The 22573-nt window shown below is 43.1% G+C and overlaps 1 protein-coding gene across 7 annotated transcripts in view; it reads left to right on the forward strand.

The window, feature by feature from the left end:
• The first annotated feature begins 2659 nt into the window (after positions 1-2659).
• LOC143033284 (uncharacterized) overlaps positions 2660-22573 on the forward strand; it is a 411149-nt gene continuing 391235 nt past the window's right edge. For 2 of the 7 annotated variants that reach the window (XM_076198545.1, XM_076198544.1), the window contains exon 1: positions 2660-6815. In XM_076198545.1, coding sequence (XP_076054660.1) covers positions 5777-6815 — 1039 coding nt within the window. In that variant the 5' untranslated portion in view covers positions 2660-5776. The remainder of the gene's footprint in view (positions 6816-22573) is intronic. The other 5 variants (XM_076198541.1, XM_076198542.1, XM_076198540.1 and 2 more) reach the window with 4 other exon arrangements.

Here is a 22573-nt window from a genome sequence, read left to right on the forward strand (position 1 = left end):
GCCTGTCTGACGGAAACGGCACCTATCTGAAGGTGACGCTGACGGTGAGGGAGCTTCTTCTTGACGGTGACGTGAACGGAGAGGGAACACCTACCTGACGGCGACGCTGACGGAGGAGTACCTGCCTGACAAAGGACACAGAGAACCTCACCGGAGGGTGAGAGGAAAGTAAAGTACACAAAGACGAAGGAAATGGGTCTCGTGGAGGCTTAGGTAGGTCCCCTCCGCTTAGCTCCTCCTCCATCTTCGTGTGTCACCCTCCACGCCCTCCTTATAAGTGCCACATGATGCCAAGCCCATCGTCATCGTCCGTGGTGCCAGATGGTGACGTTCCCATTTCGAGGGCGACAAAAATAAAGACGCTTTGTGTTGTTCTTGTGTAGAAGAAGGGGGGAACCACAGGTCGTAGAGAAAGAAAGAGACAAACGCGCGCTGATTGATCAGGATTCACGAATGAAATGTAAGCCTTAATCCTCACGGTTAATCCCAGGGTGGACAAACGGTTGTTTAACCCCTGAAACGGAACTGGGCGTTTGTGGATTTAAGAAAAAAAGAAAAAAGAAAATGGCCCTGGCAAAAAGAAAAAGAAAATGAAAGACACCCATAATTGCTTGTGAGATGAGACCGTTTTCTTTCTTTTAGTCTTGGTTACCAACTTCCGGTTCTTGTCGGATCTGGGTGCTGACGTTCACTGACGGTTTTTTCATTTAGTCCTCCGGAACCGCGATGTCCGTCAGCACTATGTCAGCGTGAGCAGAAAACCCGGATGAGAGTAAGTCTGGGGTGAGGCTGACAATAATCAATACAAGCCGGAAATCAAATACAAAGACGCCTCAAAACCCACGGGGGATCACAACCCCCGGAAACCCACAGGGAAGGAACCTGCGTCCCTCTAGGTCAATTCCCACGGGGGCGCTACCACTAGGACGTCCCCCTTCACCCCCCCCCACCTCACCCTCCAGCGGTTGTATGCAAATGAACGTACAAAAGATAGTGAGGTTATGCCACATTCAGTCATTCATTGTCTTACCCGTTTTGACTTGTAAATGCTGACATGACCTATTACCGGCCCTACGACATGACCTAATGTCGGCCTTGCCATCTGATATGACGTCATATCCTCTCCTGCAGTGTTGCCAAACTGAGGGGATGTAAATATCTTCGATTAAGAATAGCTCTTGTAAACTGCCGTTTGGATTTGGATACAAAGAGTTTAGAAAAACAAAATACTGGAACAAAGAAGGTAGGAAAAACACGCAGAAGAGGAAGGAAGAGTTAGAGAGGAGTGAGAGGTGGAACCAAGAGGAAAGGGGAAGTGTGGCAACGTCGCGAAGGGGGCGGGGCCTAGATGACTCACCCGGCTGACAGAAAGGAAGGAAAGGAAATATTTAAAGAACAAAAATAATCCAAGAAAAAAAAATGTGCGTGAAAGGAAATATTTAAAGAACAAAAAACAAGAAAATAAAAAGTGCGTGAAAGAGAGAAGACAAAGGAGAAGGTTCGAGAACAGACAGAATATTGGAAAAAAAAATTACTTAAAAAATAACATTGTTGCGTTGATGAATAACAGAAAACGGAACTTGGGTTCCCTCCTTGGTGTCTGAAGTTTCGCTGAAGTTGGGGGGAATGCATTATCGCCGTTGACTGATGAAGTCCGCTGATTTTAATTAAGTCTTCATTGCCCTCGTCGTGGAGTGAAATTTTGCGTCTGTTTCTTATGACCGCTGAAGGTTGCGATTGTTCTTGGTAAATAGACGAAATAAAAAGAAAATAATAAATAGGAATAAATCAAAACAAAGGACTTCTACGAATAAAGACAAGAGAGGTTTTAAAGAAATAGCAATAATAAAAACAATTTACGGAAGATAAAGGTCTTGAGTCAAAATTTGAAATTTAATTAAGAAAAAGAAAAAAGAAAAAAAAAGAAAAAAAAATCGAACGCACCCCCCCTATCCTCCCTTCTCCCTCCCCCTCCCCTGACTGATCTCCATCATCAAGGCCGAAGAAAGAACGAGAGAGAACTCCAATCTCCCCCCTGACGGTGTCAGTTCGCCTCCTCACCTGAGCTGACGACCTCCTTTGTCAACCGAGAACCTCCTTCAGAAGCGACTTCGCGCGAAGTCGGGAGAGTCCGGGTACCCTGCTCACCAGATCGCCCCCGGTGCTAGTTGAGGCGTCTTCCTGTCTCTGTGTATCGTGCCATCGCCTCCCTTGAATCAGCGTTCGAACCATCTCCCCCTAATTGCCTCCTTGCCTTTAACGATATTATTTTTTAACTTTTTGTTTATTTTCTTAACCTAACAAAGACGTGAGAGACTTTTGGGGCCAACTCACTCTCACGGCAACTCTCACGCGGAAGGTTACTGTTTTCTACGAATCACGTTCTCCTCCTCCTCCTCCTCCTCCTCCTCCTCGTCCTCCTCCTCCTCCTTCTCCTCCTTCTCTTCCTACTTCCCCCCAGGTACCCCAACCCCCTTAGGGGGAGCGTATACTAATTTACTCCCTTCAATCTCCCCCTGAATCACCCTCATTGAGATTCCCCCCTTTCACCCTCTCCCCTCCTCTCCCCCCCATAGCCCCCTTATACCGTCCCAACTTCCTTTCCTTTCGCGTACATAGACACACACACACACACTAAAGCTAATCCTGCGCTTAAACTACTTTAGTGGTCAGTTTAGTGAAACTGTTTTCTTCATTTGGTGAACAGTTTAATAAGGGTTATTTTTAGTGGTTTAGTGAATTTGATTGATGGTCATATCAGTCTCTAGTGATCGGCTTAGTCAATATAGTGGTCAGCTTGGTGAGGTTGACAATTTACTTAGTTATCATTCAGTGATCTCGATAGTGACTGTAGTGACAGCTCCACTTAGTAATCTCATTTTAGTGAGTGATTCCGATACTCCCACTTAGTGATCTCTTATTTAGTGATACATTGTTTCACTGATCTCATAACTTCATTTAGTGACTTTGTAACTTCACTAAGAAATCTCATTCTAGTGACCTTGTCATTTCAATAGATTTTGGTTGCGACTCTTATGTTAGTGATGCTTCCTTTGTCCGTTTTCTGTTAGTGGTGATCCCGTTTTCTGTGAGTGGTGTTCCCCGCGTCCGTTTTCTGTTAAACGTCGTTAAGATGTCCTGAGGGGTTTAATCCTTCCCCTCTTAGTTGAATAAAATCGCCTGGCGACACAAGTGTCCAGTTAGTGGAAGGCTGGGTAGATCGCATAGTGAATTTAGTGATATATTTCTTCACTGTTGTATTACATTGTATTAGATTGTATTGCATTGTATTACATCGCCAGGATGATAATTGATCTAGATATATATATTTTTCATTTAGTAGGTTTGATGTTTTTTTTAGTATAATTAAATTCGGAATTTGGTGGAACACTAAATAAATGAATAGATAATTGAGTCATTCAATGCTTTTTCTGTGAAATTTATTAAAAATAGAAGGATATTTGAATCTATATTTCGCAAAATCAGCGTGTACTTGCGCATAGAACTTTACCAGGAATGGCCCAGAAGTATTGATTTTCTCTAATAATACATCGCTTCACATAGACGCGTGCTTCGAGCCGTTAAGCTCCTCCTGGCGTAAGCACATCTGCGTTCCTCTCTCGCCTCATCACTTATAAGTCAGTGAAACTACTCCCGATCTCATTTAGTGGGTTTAGTGTCTGTCACTAAAGACATAATACAAGTTCTGCTTGTTATACGAAGACGCATTACGTGTTCTCCTGTTCTTCAAAAGAAGCTTCGCACGACGTCCTCTAGGATCTTCTCCCCCTTCTGGAGGGTAGTCGAGGAGGTCGTTAAGTCGTTCTCGGTGTCAGGTCGTTTGAGGTCACCACGAAATACAAGGCTGATTAAAATCGCCTGGCGGCAGGTCGTATAGAAACTAGATAGCGACATCTTTGACGATCTTGCTCGTATCGTACAGTAGGTCACAAATACCCCCAAGTTCTTTTGAGCTTTACGTGGCTTAGTGTCTTGATAAATACCCAAAATACCCAGGTCTTGTGGTATTAGAAAAGGGATAAATACCCAGGTCTTGGGGTATTAGGAAGGGGATAAATACCCAGGTCTTGGGGTATTAGGAAGGAGATAAATACCCAGGTCTTGGGGTATTAGGAAGGGGAAAAAATACCCGGGTCTTGGGGTATTAGGAAGGAGAAAAATACCCAGGTCTTGTGGTATTAGGAAGGGGATAAATACCCAGGTCTTTGGGGTATTAGGAAGGGTGTGATCAAACTATACCTATTGTCTGGTATTGCTTTTAATACCCCCCTCCCATCAAGTGCATGTAATATTCCCCCGCAAAGACTGTAATGCCTCTTTAGCTATATTTAATATCGCTCAAATATATGTAAAACCCCTTTTTTGTATTTGTAATTCCCCTCAAGTACGTGTAATACCCCTTTATATAATTAATATTCCTCAGATGCGTGTAATACCCCCTCAAATACGTGTAATGTTCTTTAAATACTTGTAATATCTACAGGGTTGCGTGTAAACTCTTTAAGCACTTTTAATATCCCCTCATTTGCATGTAATACTCCGAAGATATTTGTAATACCCCTATCAAGTACATATATAGTTTTTTTGGATATCTGTAATATTCCCTCAATTTCATGTTAATATCCCCATAATCACGTGTAATATCCCCTCAAATATATGTAATATACCCAATCCAGTGGCAGATCCTGACCACTATAATTGATAAATCCTGGATAGGCATAGTCGATAAGTCTAGGAGTTGTTGTAGTTAATATCAATTGGGGGTATTTAGTCTTATAGAACAAGCTCCTTTGTAGGTAGGCAAAAGACTTGAGACCTTGAGAGATCGACCACAAAATTACGTGAGACTCCCGTGAGAAAAAAGTGGAAAAAGATCTTTTCCCCTACCCTCTTCACGTCCCCTCATCGGTTCCCCTCACCCAGTCCCACTCTCGCCATCTCGACCCCTCTGTCAGGTTGCCATATAGACATTTTTTTAAGACTTATTGCCTCATACAAACGGTTTTGGTGTATTTTATTCCAATTAGTTATTTAATTTTAATTTTTTAATTTTTTTTTTACTTGTGTTTTTCTAGTTGTTTTGTTATTGTACCCAACCTCGGCCATCCTGAAAAATTATATTTATTTTTGTATATTTTCTCAGGTTTATCCTCTTTTTTTTTAACCTGAAGTCCTGAAATCAAAACCTAAGACTCACTGAGGTTTGTGTAACTTTCGTGAAACGCTGAAATTGAAAACCGAAAGTGACGTAAAAAGTGCTCAACCACATCACGTGTGTGGCTGGTCGTAAACGACGTGACATCATGTCGTCGAGAAAAGACGTTTCTTATGACGTCATGTCGGTAAAAAACGTTTCGTAGCGATATGACGTAATGTCACCATATTTGGAAAAGTTTCACAAAGGATATGGCGACTTTGTCGCCGAAGGATAAGTGGAAAGGATTTTTGACTGAAACCATGAAGAACAGGACAGCTGCATCTATGTGATAAGATTTTTTTTTTGTTTTTGTTTACTAAAGAAAAGTCAAAATGCAAGAAAGCTTCTGCTACGGAAGAGCTCCGTGACTGAGTTCGTCCTTCTTTTTTTTCGAGTGACGCGTTTTGATTTCGGATTTTCTGCAAGAAGAAGACAAAATGCAAGAAAGCTTCTGGTACGAAAGAGCTCCGTGACTGAGTTCGTCCTTCTTTTTTTCGAGTGACGCGTTTTGATTTCGGATTTTCTGCAAGAAGAAGACTTCTCCCATTCTTCGCCGTCATGGCTCCTATGTTTTGCACCAAACTCTTCCAGTGGGGGAAACACAGGAAGGACGGGCAGGGAGGTCCTGCAAAGACAGACCTCACGCCCTTGAGGGAACACTCCCCTCCTGAAGAAGGCGAGGCGTGTCCTTACTGGACTCACGTGCAATGCAGCCCCCCGCCCACGTCAGCTCCCCACACGCCCACACACCCACAGACCCCCGTCGTTTCGCCCTACTACCAGGGGAGCCCTGTGCATCACCAGCCCTCTTCAAGAAGCCCACTTCTGGGAAGCCCGTCTATGAGGCGGAAACATAGCCATAGCCTTGGTCATAGCCACAACCACAACCACCACGTCAAGTGCCATGCCCATGACCATGGATATAGCCCACACAGCAGCCCCGTGCACAGCCCGCTTCCACATAGCCCTGTTCATCATAGCCCTGTACATCATAGCCCCGTTCACCATAGCCCGTCACAGTTCACCCCTGTGTCACATCACAGCCCAGGACAGTTCACCCCTGTGTCACATCATAGCCCAGGACAATACACCCCGTCACATCACAGCCCAGGACAGTTCACCCCTGTGTCACATCATAGCCCAGGACAGTTCACCCCTGTGTCACATCACAGCCCAGGACAATTCACCCCTGTGTCACATCACAGCCCAGGACAATTCACCCCTGTGTCACATCACAGCCCAGGACAATTCACCCCTGTTCAACATAGCCCTGTTCAACATCCCCAAGCCCATCACAGCCCTGTTCAACATCCCCAAGCCCACCACAGCCCTGTTCAGCACGTGCAAGCCCACCAGAGTCCTGTTCAGCATAGCCCTGTTCAACATAGCCCTGTTCAGTTTTCTTCGGCTTTTCACACGCCGACGCGACAAAGCCCTATTCATCACAGTCCTGTTCACCACGGGCCAATCCACAGTCACACTGTTCACCCGACCACCAGTGTGAACCACATGGGTTATATTCTGGAGGAGACGTATTGTCAGCCTCTACCTCCACCGCCGCCCCTGAGGCCGCCGCCACCGATCCCTCAAGATGAAGGTGAGTGAAGAGGATAATGATTTAAATGGAATTTTTTGAAGGGTGGGGAGTGGGGGATATATAAATCCTGTCTTTTAAATTCACGTACCTGAAATTAACTATTAAACATGTTTACACACACACGCGCACACACACACGCACGCACACACACACACACACACACACACACACACACACACATATATATATATATATATATAAATTATATATATGTATATATATATATATATATATATATATATATATATATATATATATATATATATACAGTATGTGCAACACTGAATGGGTCCCAGTGATTAGAGATGCATTTTAACAACCACAATGCACTTTAATTCTAAGCCATCAACTTCGGGAGACCCAATGGAGGCCACAATTTCTGGCTGTGGCCTCCATTAGGTCTCCCGATGTTGATGGCTTAGAATTAAAGTGCATTGTGGTTGTTATATATATATATATAATATTTATATGTAACGTGAGTAGGAATAGGAAGCACAGGAGTCTTAGTCAGAGTTTATTTCTGACTAGTTTCGCAGATTGGCTTTTTCAAAGGTAAGTTGTACCGACTTGGCCTACTAACTAAACGGTGCTGAGTTTGGCCTCCGCCCAGGACTGAAAAACATCACAGTGTGTGTGTGTTTGCGTGCTTGTATGTGTGTAAGGTCACAGCGTTACCCATAGATTGGGCCATAATATGAGCTCTCAGCCGTGAGAATGACATACAGTATGTCGGTCAGGAGTTCATCACGTGATCCAAAGCCATGATAAATCACATACAAATGCACTGAGCTCTCATCCGAGACGTAACAACTATCGATCACAAGTTCAGCACGTGATCTAAGACCATATTGTCAATAAAATCGTCTGACGGCAAGTGGGCGTCACCACAGAGATCAAGTCCTCCTTGGCCTTTGTCCCCGTAGTCTTTGGTCCCTAGGTGGGCGTTGTGGGCGTGGGCGCGCGGGCGTAGGCGTGCATCACCCGCCCGACGAAGGGCGCTGTTCGCTATATAAGGGCATCCGGGGGCGACCTTCGCCAAACGACGAAGGAGGCGCCGGCGATGTTGAGGATCTCTCTCGATCTCGATCTCTCGAGTGAGTCATCGGTCGAGAGGCAGTTCTGTGTTTGTTTGTTTGTTTGTTTCTTCTTTTTCTTATATATATATTTTTTAATGTAATTGTTTATTTGCTGGGTTTTCGTCCTCTTCATCTTTGTTCCTTCGTCGTCTTTTTCTTCTTTCGTCGTTTCCGTCTATATATTTCTTTGTCTTCGTATGTTTCTTTATTTAATAGTTTTCTTTCTCTTCAGCATTCCTCTGTTTATTTGTCGTCTTCTTCCGTCGTTGTCTTCTGTCATCGTTTCCGTCTATTTCTTGTTTCTTCTGCTTCTTCTTTCTCTTTTTCTCTTGTCTTCGCCTTCGTTCTTGTCTTCTTCCTGTTCCTGATGCCCCTCCTCCTCCTCCTCCTCCTCCTACTCCTCCTCCTCCTCCTCCTCCTCCTCCTCCTCCTCCTTCTCCTCCTCTTCCTCCTGCCTTTATGTTGTGGCTCTTTCCGTGAGGTCATCATCGGATTCGTGTATTGGGAGCTCACACTCTCTCTCTCTCTCTCTTTTTCTCTATCTCTCTCCCCCACTCTCTCTCTCTCTCTCTCTCTCTCTCTCTCTCTCTCTTTTTTCTCTCTATCTCTCTCCCCCCACTCACACACACTCTCTCTCTCTTTTTTTTTCTCTATCTCTCTCCCCCCACACTCACTCTCTCTCTCTCTCTCTCTCTCTCTCTCTCTCTCTCTCTCTCTCTCTCTCTCTCTCTCTCCTTTAATTTTGTTTACTTTCACTTTCTATTTCTCAGTGTGCGTATGTGTTTATACAGTATGTGTATGTTAGTGCATGTGTGTTAATATACATTTTCTGCGTATCTGTGAGCTTGTATGCCTTTGTGTGTGTGTGTGTGTTTTTATGCGTGTGTGTCTGTATGATTAGTGCATGTGTGTGTTTTAATACGTGTGTATCTGTGTGCTTAGTGTGTGTTTTATTGTTAATATTGTGTGAGTATACGTGAAATATAGTGTTTTGAGTGTGTTTTAGTGTGCGTGTGTTTTAATGTGTGGCATAAAAGTATGCATGTCTATGTACACACTCATTTTCATACATGTGTACATGTGGCTATATATACAAATACAACAAATATATATAACTTTCATTTATCTTATTTATTTATTTAATTTTATCTTTTATTATATTTTATTTTGTTGTTTAATTTTTTCTAAACATTTTGAGAAACTTGAGAAAGGATGACGAAATATCTGTTATTGCCCTATTATGTTGGCAACCCTTCATTGGCTGTGTGTCCTTATATGGTCAACCAACCTTTCCTGCACATCACCTCGAATATTACGGAGGCCATGCGGTGCCCCTTTCTCCCCTTTTTAATTTATTTTATTGTCTACTTATTTTATTTTTATTTATTTAATTATTTAATTATTTGTTTTACTGTCACGTCTTATTCGCTTGGGGAACTTCGTTTCGATAACATGACCTCGTTTAACGTAAATTTGGATCACGTGCTGGACGCGTGATCAACAGCAACTGCCCTTTCGGGTGAGCGTTTAGCTTGTATATAGTTCGATTTATGGCGGTGCTGTGAGCGTACACTACGCATACACACACACACACACACACACACACACACACACACACACACACACACACACACACATATATATATATATATATATATATATATATATACATATACATATACATACATGTATGTGTTTAAATATAGTGGCTGGGCCCGGTTTATCATCCGATTGGTGAGATTTTGTTTGCTTGGAGGGTCAGATGTGCCATGGCACGAGTCAGTGCCAGAGTGGCACATTCCCTGATATGAAGTGGCACGGCTTAGTGCCTTGCTTATGCATACTCACGGAACTCTGTGTGTGTGTGCGCGCGTGTGTGTGGCTGTTTATATGTATGTGTGTACATGTATAATACGTTTCATGTGGTGCCCCTTGTTGAGTAAATGAAGAATCACAGAAGTGTAAGTTTGCAAGTGCGTGTGCGTGTATGTGCATGTATGTACGTGAGTGTATGTGCATGTGTGTATGTGTGTGTACGTGTGTGTGCGTGTGTGTATGTGCATGTGTGTACGTGTGTGTGTGTGTGTGTGTGTGTCCATGTGTGCATGTGTGTGTGCGTGTATGTGCATGTGTGTGTGCGTGTGTATGTACATGTGTGTACGTGTGTGTGCGCGTAAGTGCATGTGTGTACTTGTGTGCGTGTGTGTGCGTGTATGTGCATGTGTGTGCGTGTGTGTACGTGTGTGTGCGTGTATGTATAGTCCAAGTAGGTCGGAGTAAAGGGAATATTTTTCCAATGCAGTTGAGTTCCCCGAACTGATCGTAATTGGAGAAAGGCGGTGGCGACCAGTTAATTGCGGTTGTTAGCCCGAATTGTAGGCTTGACATGCATTGGCGCCGTTTTGGCGGGATAGACCCAGAATTCTGCCACGCATTGCGCCGGTCTGGCGGTATATCCCCAGAATTCCGCCAAGCATTGGCGTTTTGGCGGTATATCGCCACACGTTGGCGTCGTTTTGGCGATATACCGCAATGCATTGTCCCATTTTGGCGGTATATCCTCAGAATTCAGCCAAGCATTGGCACCGTATTGGCGGTATATCCCCAGAATTCCGCCAAGCACTGGCACGGTTTTGGCGATATATCGCCACACGTTGGCGTCGTTTTGGTGATATACCGCCATGCATAGGCGTCGTTATGGCGATATACCGCCAAGTATGATGGCATTTTGGCGACATATCCTTAGAATTCTTTCATGCATTTTATCATTTTGGCGATATATCTTCGGAATTACGCCGTTTTGGCGGTATATTTGCAGAATTCCGCCATGTATTACACTTTTGGCGGTATATTCGCGGCATTCCGCCATGCATTGCGCCATTTTGACGATATATTCCAGGAATTCCGCCTCATATTGCGCCATTTTAACGTTATTTCCCGGATTTCCGCCATGCACTGGTGTAGAATACTATGAGTTTGCAAATAGCGGAAGTTATATTTACTGTTATAGTTAATTTTATTTATTCATTTATGACGTTCAGTGCAGCGGTTTTTTCTCAGCTGAATAAAATCACATGGTGGCAGCCGGGATGATTGTAAGATTTATTTATTTTATTTATTTTTATTTATTTATTATTTTTATTTTTTGGTGTGTGTATGTGAAGGACATAGAAGAGATTGGTTTTCACAAAATGTGTGTGTATGTATATATATACATATATATATGTATGTGTGAATGTATATATATACATATATATATATATATGTATATATATGTGTGTGTGTGTGTATGTGTAATATATATATATATATATATATATATATATATATATATATATATATGGAGGCCTATTGCGTCCGAGGTCGGGCAAATTTGTATTTCTCTGTGTGTGTGTGTGTGTGTATATATATATATATATATATATATATATATATATATATATTCTCGCGTCCAAGGTCGTGCAAATTTGTCGTTCTCGGTGTGTGTGTGTGTGTGTGTGTGTGTGTGTGTGAGCGCGTGCTTGTGTGTATGCAAACAAGCCCAACTGCCTGAATTTTTCACACAATGACTAAAGAAAACGGAAGAGAGCGAATATCTGGCGAGAGAAGCTCTTTTTGAGAGTAAACTAACCAGGAAGAGAAGAAAAGGGAAGGTTGTGGTGGTACGGAGGTGAATTAAATCGCCTGACGACACACACGGAAGAAGACCACAAGGAACGTCAGGGATCATTAGAGGAGAGAGAGAGAGAGAGAGAATCTGCCCCTCCCCCTTTCCCCACTTCCCCCTCCTCCTTCTCTGTTTCCCCTATCCCTCCCCCGTCCCCCTTTCCCTCCCCTTCCCCCTTTTCTCCCCTTCCTTTCGTTCCTCCTTCCCCGCTTCCTTCCCCCTTTCTTCCCCTTCCCCCTAATTCCCCCTTCCTGCTTTCCCTCCCATTCCCCCTTTCCCTCCCCTTCCTCGTTTCCTTCCCCCTTTCGCCCCTCTCTCACCCTTTCCCCCCACTTCAGCCTTTCCCTCTCCTATCCCCCCTTCCCCCCTCCATATCCCCATCCCCCCCCCATCAGATATGACCAAGCCAAAGGCTGTATATTGTCTTTCCAATGGATAGAGCATGGGTCCTGCAGGGAACCAATAAGACACCGTGTAGGGGCGCCACGGAGACGAATAGAAAACGGGAGTTGGGTCTCTGGGAAGAAGAAACGTTATTCGTTTATTCCTTTTTGTCAGTTCACCAATACGTGGAAAATTACATTGGGGACCAAAGGTCAGCCCCTCGGGGCTGCAGCTCAAGTGTGACAAGAAGTGTGTTAGGGTCAGAAGTCGAAGGTGGCGGGGAGATCAACCTCTACGACGTTGGTCCAGCTAGGGAGGCATAGAAGGAAAATGAATATTTAGTAATTATTATTATTATGGATTATAAATTTAATTAATTATTATTACGATATATTGTTTATTATTATTATTTATTATTGTTGTTATTATTATTATTATTATTATTATTATTATTGTTATTACAATCATTATTATGATTATCATTATTATTATCATTATTATTATTATTATTGTTGTTATTACAGTCATTGTTATAATTATCATTGTTATTATTATTGTTATTATTATTATTATTATTAATTAATGTAATTAATATTTCGTCAAAATTCGACCCTATGAAAAAGGCTAATGAAAAAATAAATAACTAGATAAATAAAAATACACACTCATACATATGTACATACATTTATGTATATACATACGTGCATACATACACGTACACATGTATGACTTCTCACGCACGTATATTAAATAGATAAGAAAAATAAATAACCGAAAAAAATAATAAACAAACAAACAGTAAATAGAATGACCGTGAATGAGTCCCTTTGAAGAGGTTACCAAAAAAAAAAAAAAAAAAGAGGGAGAGAGAGAGAGAGAGAGAGCACAGACTCGTATTCGGAGGTCGACGCGGCGAGCGAACGAGCTAGCGAACGTGCTAGCAAGCGAGCGAGCGAGCGAGCCAGCTGCTCGTAGCCCGGGCGTGGCGCGGCCTTACGCTAAGTAGTGCCAGTGCCAGATCGATATACGATGTGGCACTCTCTCTCTCTCTCTCTCTCTCTCTCTCTCTCTCTCTCTCTCTCTCTCTCTCTCTCTCTCTCTCTCTCTCTCTCTCTCTCTCTCTCTCTCTCTCTCTCTGTCTCACTCGCTCGCTCTCCTGCTGCTGCTGTGAAACCACGCCCACGTACGCCCGTTTTCCACGCCCACATAGGGATTTTCCCCCCTTATGTCCCCACTCGGGTTTCCTCGAGTTTCCTCGGGGGTGTGTATACGTCATGCGTAAGCGCCACGCCCACTTTGGCGCTCTTGCGTTATGTCAACTGGATATTTATTTATTTGTTTGTCTTTTTATTTATTCATTATGCAATTAATTAATTAATTGATTAATTAATTTTTATTATTTGTTTTGTGAACTGTGTATTTATTTATTTGTTTTTATCTATTCATTATGTAATTAATTATTTTTATCATGTTTTGTCAACTGTGTATTTGTCTGTTTTTATGTAATTGATTATTCTATTATTTGTTTATGTATTTATTATTCATTTGTTGTTATTACGTGTTTATTATTTATTTGTTGTTATCACCTATGTACACATCCATTTAGATTCTTTATCAGATTAATTTTTTATCAAATGTGGGTTGCATGTATTTATTAGTGTGTTTATTCAGTTATTATTTTATTTATCATTTTTACTGTATATGATTATTAATGTGGTTATGTGCTTACCTTTTTATTCTTTATTAATTGCAGTTTGTATTTTATCAAATGTGCTGGGCTTTATTTGATTCGTTTATTTGTTTATTTTTGTATTTTTATGTATGTATATATAAATTATTATAATTATTGTTTTACTTTATTTATTATATATATATATATATATATTTTTTTTTTTTCAAAAGCGTTGCTATGGTCCATTTTTGATCGAGTATGGTATGTTTTGGTTTAATCAAATGCGCCATTTTATGAATGATTTAGCAAATGCGTTACGACACAAATAGTCCTTTTTCATTTATGCATTTTTACTCGACTTGTTTTTTATTTATGTGATAATTATTTGTATTTATTGCTCCTGACCCGCTTTACATGATCGCAACTCCAGTCAGGCTCTTTATATCTATCGCGTATCCCTTTAACTCGTCGTCCTCCTCCTCCTCCTCCTCTTCCCCTCCTCCTCCTCCCCTTCCCCTCCTCCTCCCCTTCCCCTCCTCCTCCTCCCCTACTCCTCCCCTTCCCCTCCTACTCCTCCTCCTTCCTCTTCCCCCTCCCCTCCTCCTCCCATTCCCCTCCTCCCCCCATTCCCCTCCTCCTCCCATTTCCCTCCTCCTCCCCCTCCTACTCCTCCTCCTTCCCCCTCCTCCCCTTCCCCTCCCCTCCTCCTCCTCCTCCTCCTTCCTCTTCCCCCTCCCCTTCCTCCTCCATCCCATATTCCTCCTCTTCCTGCTCCTTCTCTTCCTCCTACTCATCTTGCTCCCCCTTCCCTCCTCTTTCCTCCTCTCCCTTCCTCCTAATCTCCCATTCTCCTCCTCCCCTTCCTCCTCCATCCCCTCTTCCTCCCCTTTCTTCTCCTCCTCTTCCTCCCCTTTCTTCTCCTCCTCTTCCTGTTCCTTCCTCTTCCCCTCCTCTTCCTCCCCCTCCTCCTCCTCCCTTCCTCCCCTCCTCCTCCCTTCCTCCTCCTTCCTCTTTCCCTTCCTCCTCCATCCCCTCCTCCTTCCTCTTCCCCCTCCCCTCCTCTTCCTCCCCCTCCTCCTCCTTCCTCTTCCCTCTCCTCCTCCTCCCCCTTCTCCTCCCTCTTCCCCCCCATCCTTCTTCTTCTCCTCTCCTCCTCCTCCCACCTCTTTTACTTCACCAGGTCATTCCAAACACTTCCATTCCCTGCATGCATTCATCATCTCCTCCTCCTCCTCCTCCTCCTCCTCTCCCTCTTGCACCACTTCCTCTTCCCATCATTCTTTCATTCCGTCGCTTCTCATTGATTCCTTATCTTCCTCCTCCTCTTCATCCATTTATTCCCTTCTTCATCTTCATCGTCTTCTCCTCTCCCCTCCTCCACACCTCATCCCCTCCTCCACACCTCGTCCCCTCCCCCACTCCTCCTCCCGTCCTCTTCCCCTCGACCTCCTCCCCTCCTCGTCCTCTTCCTATCCCTCCTCCTCCTGCTCCCCTCCTCTTCCTCCCCTCCTCTTCCTCCCCTCCCTCCCCAATTCCAGTCCCAGGACTCCCCGCTGAGTGGCGTGTTAACTACATTGTCTCTCTCCCCATTACCCCCCTTCTCCCCCATCTCCCCCCTCCCCCCATACAGCCATAACGATCTTCCCCCTCCAACACCCAAGAGGAGAAAAAATCGCAAACCGGCAACCAAAATAAAATTCGTGGACGAAGAAAGTCGAGTTGATTTCTGTCCTTCCACTACAATGACCTACCTCTCGGTTGAATAAAATCGTCTGGCTGCAACCAGAATAAAAGTAGAAAAGGGTGACACTGTTTCCGAACAGGAGGTTAAGTCTCTCTCTCTCTCTTTCTCTCTCTCTCTCTCTCTGCATTTTGATTCTTAGGAATATTGTTTGTGATCACCAGTTTTTATGGGCGCAACACACACACACACACACACACACACACACACACACACACACACACACACACACACACACACACACACACACACATGTATGTATGTATGTATATATATATATATATATATATACAGTATATATGTGTATTATATATATATACATACATATACAGTACATATGTGTGTATATATATATATATATATATATATATATATACATATTACAGACGGTATCACAATTCTATATCACAAAACCCGCCAAGGTATGACTCGAGTTCCCTTATGGCTCACTGTAATACCTGAAATAAAAAGCTCATAGATATTTTGGGAGCTTTTGAAGAAGAGGGGCCCCCAATTGCCCCTTTAGAACAATAACGGCCCTAGTTTTGCCCCTTTGAAGAACAATGGTCCCATGTAAGAAAAAAAAATAGATACAGAAATGAAAGGGTTAGATTAGGTCAAGTTAGGTTAGGTTAGGTTGACCTTTTGGACAATAGGGTCCCAGTTTTGCACCTTTCTTTAAGAATAGGGACCTCCAAATCAAAAGGAACCCCAATTTTTCAAAATATCCCTATTTTGTAACATATACCCCCCCCCCCTTACGGAGAACAACAGTGAAACAAACGAGGACAGAAAAAACAAAACAAAAAATCAAACTAAAAAGTTAATACTGTGACCCTTGGTAGGGCGTCGAGGAGGACCATCTCCACCTCCAGGGGGCTTATGGGATCTTGCCCTCGAGCACCTCGTTCTCCAACGCCATCTGCCTCACCTGTTGTCTCCCTCGCCCCCCCCCCAACAACCCCCCGTCGCCCCACAAAATCGACCTCCTTTGTTTTTCAGTTCCTTCCCGTAGATGTGTGCGTTTGTTTGTTTTTTTGCTATCGTTTTATTGTTTACTTATGTATTTTTGTTTTTACATTGTATGTTGTTTGTGTGTGCGTGTGTGTGTATATTGTGTTTTTAATTGTCTATGTAGTAATGTATTTGTTTGCTTTGTGTGTATGTTAGATTACATATTTATAGTCTTTTATTTACTTGTTTATTTTTACGTGTGTGTGTGTGTGTGTGTGTGTGTCTTTTGTCTATAAGCTTTATTTATTTTCATTTTCCCATATGTATAGGTATTGGTGGGTGTGGGATGGGTGGAGTGGGTGTATGCTTTAACTTCCTAGTTCTCCATATAAAGAGAAAGCTATTTGGTATATATGGACGTATGTGTATGTTAAAAGATATATATATATATATAGTTGTGTGTGTGTGTGTGTGTGTGTGTATGTACATATACTAACGGCTTTTCCCCCTTACGAGGGAGGTAGCCAAAGTCAAAGGCATAAATCCATCACCTCCCATTTCATCCCCACCCACTCCACTCCCATTCACTACCCCTTCCTTCCTCCTTCTTTTCTTGGATGACGGGTCATCCCTGCATCTCGGCCACATAATTATGTACTCGTGTATATAATTGTATTAAGGCCTCCGTACCGGCAGCCAAAATAAAGCCTAAGGACTTTTTTTTTTTTTTTTTTTTTTAAATCTGAGGTTCTCCTTCAAGGCGAATGAAGTCGCCCTTCAAGTGTACCGCGAAGGAACAGCTGGCCCTTGGGCGAAGGGAAGCGTCCTTTGTATGCTCCCTTCGCTAGTGCCCCTTCAGAGGCGCCCCCTCCTCTAATTGGCTCTCATCCCGTTTTCTTTTGTGAGGCCTCGTTTTGATATGAAATTGTTGTGGGAATGCGAGAGAAAACGGATCTTCGAATGGTTCTTTGCATAATGGGTATTGGTTCTGCCTTGAATAGGCAACCCCCCCTCCCATCTCTCTCTCTCTCTCTCTCTCTCTCTCTCTCTATCACTCTCTTCTTATTCTTTTTTCTCTCTCTCTCCTTCTATTTCTCTCTATCTCCCCATATTTCTCTCTCCCACATCTCTCTTTTCTTTTTCTTCTTCTATTTCTCTCTTCCTCTATTTCTCTCTCCTTATTTCTCGCTCTCTCTTCTCTTTCTCTTTCTCTTGTATATGCAATCCAGTGTATAAATATAACATTAATATCGTTGAATATTTTTATAATATTTTTTCTGTAGTGTATTATTAGAATTATGTATTTCCTGGAGACAAAATACATAAAGGACATTACAATTTACATATTTAATTTTATCTTTGATTTTTATATTCTATATATTATTATTATTTATTATTATTATTATTATTTTTTTTTTTCATTATTATTGTTATTGTTTTTTCGTCGCTATGGATTAAAGGGTCTTCTGTCGCCATTTTGTATTATTGTTTTTGCACAGGGAAATTCGTAGAACGTAAAAAAAAACAAAAAAAAAAACACGCCTGTTACGCCATGATAACCTGCATTGAATTGCACAGACTTTTAATTCCATTAATAAATGTGTCGCTGCTGTTTTTCTCGATGAAATTTTGGAAAATTCTGGGGCATTCTGACGTCATGTGGAGTCTCGTTGCCAACGATTTTTTTTTTTTTTTTTTTTTTTTTTTTTCTACTGATTTTTCACCAGTGCTCGAATGAGCATATTGTCGTTGGAAAAAACATTGTGTTTTTCTGTGTCTCCATGTTTCTAGCTCGTAAATATTTGTGGGATAAAAACGTATTCAGTACGCGTCACTGGTTGATGATGACTGAAAACAATTGTATTGAGTTATTTGTATTTATTTATTTATTTATTTTTATTGACGTAATAATGGTGTGTTGATTATTATTGTTTTTATTCGTTTTATTTTAGTTTTATTTTAGTTATCTATTTTTATTTTATTTGTTTATCCATTTTATATATTTGTTTATTTTCCATTTGTGTCCGCGAATTTTGTCAATTTCTTCCTCTTGTGTTCCTTTCCATATTTGTCGCTTCTTCCCTTTTATTTTCATTTCTTGATTTCCTTTTATTCCTCCTCTTCTTCCTCCTCTTCCTCCTCTGCTCTTATCTCCCTGTCCTCCTCTTCTTACCCCTATCCCCTCCCTCTTCCCCTACCTCCTCCTCCTCCCCCTTTCTTCTCCAATTTCAACTTTTCCTCCTACCATATTACCACCTCCTCTTCCTCTTCCTTCTCCTCCTTCCCCTCCACCTCTTCCCTCTCCTTCTCCAGCTCTGCCACATTCTTCTCCTACTCCACCTCCTCCTCCTCCTCCTCCTCCCCCTCCTCCAATTTCTGACGTCAAGGTCGGTTGTTCTATGTTTATGGTTGGGGAGGCGACCTCTACGTCGTCCGTGACGGGTACCTTTCTCCCCCTGATGTGTACACTGTACACTGTACACTGCGCGGGTCACATGACCTTACATCTGTTCACAGGAGTCTTCTGTTTTCCTTCCCTCCCCTCACCCCACCCTCCCACCCCCTCTTCCCCTTTCTCCCCTCTTCCTTCCCTCCCCTCTTCACCACCCTCCCTCCTCCTCCTTCCCCTTCCTCCCTTCTCCCTTACCGTCCTTCCTCCCTCCTTCCCCTTCTCCCCTCTACCCCTCCCTCCCCCCTCCCCTTCCTCCCCTCTTCCCCACCCTTCCTCCTCCCCCATCCCCTTCCTCCCTTCTCCCCAACTCTACCCACCACCCCTCTCCCCTTCCTCTCTTCTTCCTCACCCTCCCATCTTCCCCACCCTCCCTCCTCCCCATCCCCTATCTCCCTTCTCCCCAACCCTACCACCCCTCTCCCCTTCCTCTCCTCTTCCCCACCCTCCCTCCTCTCTCCTTCCCCTTACTCCCCTCTCCCCCACCCTACCCTCCCTCCCCTCTCCCCCACCCTACCCTCCCTCCCCTCTTCCCCTCCTTCCCTCTTCCCCTCCTCCCCTTTTCCCTTCCTCCCCGCTTCCCTCCCTCCCAACATTCTATTTCTCTTTTTCTCCCCCATTTCTCCATCTTTCCTTCCACCTTCCTTCACTCTTCTCTCACTCTCTCTTCTCTCTCTCTCTCTCTTTCTTTCTCCCTCCTCCCTCCTTGATATTCTAGCCAGTGCTTCCCAATCCTTTTTTTTTCTTGTTTTTCCCAGTTTTTTAATTATTTTTTAACCCGAAGCCTTAAAATTCCAAGTGTTGAAAATACTTTGCAAATCACTTTTGTACTTTTATTCCTCTTCTTTCTCTCTCTCTCACTCTCTCTTTCATTCTTTTCGACAATTTGAAACCTTTCAGGGACCAGCAACTGAAAAAAAAAAAAAACGTTATTAACTGTTATAATCGTTTTCAACGGTTTTAACGGACATCTGTCAGCGTATCCGTACGGGGTGACGTTTAACCCTATTAATTATGCCGCCGTCTGGAGATTTTATTCAATTGTGTGGCATCCCAACGGTAGTAAATCAGAGTGTACAATAAGGTGTTTAATGGAGAGAATAAAATAGTACTTTAGTACATTCATAAGACTTCTCTACAAGAACTACCTTTGCATCAAATCATTCTTTGGTAGAAAACTCGCTGACAGCGCCGCGGGCTTCCCCGTGGTTTAGCATTGAGGTGGGGGAAGTCCGGAGTACAGTGTAATAGCCTGTGATAAGCTGACATGAACACCAGGCCCCCCCCTATACTTCCTTACCCCCTTACCCCTAAAATAAGGGGGATTTTTTTTTTAAGGAGGGAGTACACAATGAGTGTTTTATTATTTCAAATATTCTGGCTGCCGCCAGGCGATTTTATTCAACTCCCTGGCACCTCCTAGACAGCGAAAGACTTATGGCCCAGCTGGGTTAAAAGAATTAGGTGTAATTAACACCAATAACTATCGCTATAGTTGTGACCGAAACAATATGAAACCTTTTGAAAGGGTTCAGGGTATCCATGTTGTTGGACGTAACCGTCGCAGAAACTATCGTTCGTTTTCATAGAGTTTCGTTCGTTCTGTGTTCGAGCGAGTCTTGGGGCCTTGAACGGTTTTTAATTACCCTATGGTCAGGGATAAAGCTCGAATCTTTTTCTTCTATCTGACGCCAGACGATTTTATTCATTGCGGTGGTCACGTCACCAGTGGATTTTATTCTGTGAGGTTAACCTCCTCAGTAATTAGGTTAAACCTCTTTATCTCGCTATTGGACCAGTAAGCGTCTCCTAGGGATTATCTCCTCATCACCTCCTCAGCGGGTGGAAGAGGTGGAGGAGGAGGAAGAAGAAAAGGCACCTTGTGAGTGTGTGATCCTATCCTTTCCACCATAACCACCACAACCACAACCACCTCCCCCACCACCTCCTCCACCACCACCACCTCCTCCACCTCCACCACCTCCTCCACCTCCACCAACTAACGATCCATCTGTGGGGTCGAGACCCATAGTTTTGAAAAAAACCACTGAGGTGAAGCGAAGTTACGAAAGGGGAGGAGCGAGTGTGACAAGTGTAACCTCATTAGGACCGAAGGTCAGGTCAGGTCAGGTCAGGTTAGGTCAGGTCGGGGGTTCAGGTCAGGTCATTTGAGGCGAGGAAGAGGGGTCCAAAGAATTTTGGACATGTTGATGACTTGAAGACCGATTTAGGTCTGGTAAGGTCTTTCTTACAGAGAGAGAGAGGGAGAGAAAAAGAGAGAGAGGGGGAGGAGGGTACCTGCGTGGTCACAGGATGTGCAATATTGTGGAATAGCTCCAGAGGACCCCTCTGGGAAGGGGTGAAGGATATGTAGGATGGAAGGCTGGCTCCGGTTCTGCCTGCAGATGGGGGAAGAAAAGTTGAGATAGTCTCTATATACGCTATATGTATATATATGTGTATATAATATATATGTATATATACGTATATATATATATATATATATATATATATATATATATATATATTGTGTGTGTGTGTGTCTGTGTCTGTGTATATGTAATGACAAGTTGAATGTTGTTTATTAATATTCATCACTAGATTTTCAACGCTAAACATGCTATCACATTTAATGAAACATATATAAGAAAAATACAGACAGCAATATATGCACATATATATATATATATATATATATATATATATATATATATATATATATATATATATATATATATATATATATATATATTCTCAGAGTCGGCCCTCAGCTGAGTGAAATCGTTTGTGCATTCCAGGACCGAAATAACGTAGCGGAAAGTGTTCATGGAAAGCCAGTGGAGGAAAAGGAAGGAATTCGACCCCAATATAATGTTGTTAGAAAATGAATATATATATATATATATATATATATATATATATATATATATATATATATAGATATATATATATATATATATATATATATATATATATATATATATATATATATATATATATATATATAATATGTATATATATATGTAGGCCCTATGTAGAGCGCCAGGAGAGACAGAGGTGGGATGGACCGAATATAGCACATATAACGCCAGTAAAGGGTGGGAGGAAAGGGAATTGAACCCCCCCCAACCCCCTATCCCCCTAACCCTCCCCCTAACCCCCATCCCCCCCATCCCCGCAGCGTGCCAGAACAATTTCGATCAATATCCGGGGCTACCAGACACCCTGTCTCGACCCTCCCCCCCCCAGTTCCCCCCCTCCCCCCAGTTCCCCCCCTCCCCGGTGCCTAGCCGAGACACCGACTGTCTTAGCGTCCATACCGGGACCCGTGAGTTATTGTCCGGTCTCTTCTCCCGGTACTCTCACGGTACTCTCACGCGAAATGTGTCCCAGGGTTTCTTCGTAACCTCTTGGAGAAGAGTAAGAGGAATATTGGGGTATGAACTAACACACTCACACACACACACACACACATACACACACACGTAGATCGGACCTACGAGCTCTGAGCTCTCTTCCAGGAGGGAAATAGCTGTCGATCACGAGTCCAACACGTGATCCAAAGACCAAAGACCAAAGACCAAGTGAATACACATACACGACTCAATGGTGCAGTGGTTAGAATTCCCAGCCACCACTACGGAGGTCCGGGTTCGAATTCCCGCCCAGACCTGAAGTAATTTTAGTATCGCTGCGCTGTGGTCGTTACTCCAACTCGTGGGTGTTGGTGTTGCGTGTGTGTGTGTGTGCGTGTAAGGTCACAGCATTACCCATAGATCGGTCATATATGAGCTCTCAGCTCTCTTCCGGGAGGG

This window comes from Oratosquilla oratoria, chromosome 15, assembly GCF_046742065.1.
Source record: "Oratosquilla oratoria isolate Oo_2021 chromosome 15, ASM4674206v1, whole genome shotgun sequence".
NCBI classification, from domain to species: Eukaryota; Metazoa; Arthropoda; class Malacostraca; order Stomatopoda; family Squillidae; genus Oratosquilla; species Oratosquilla oratoria.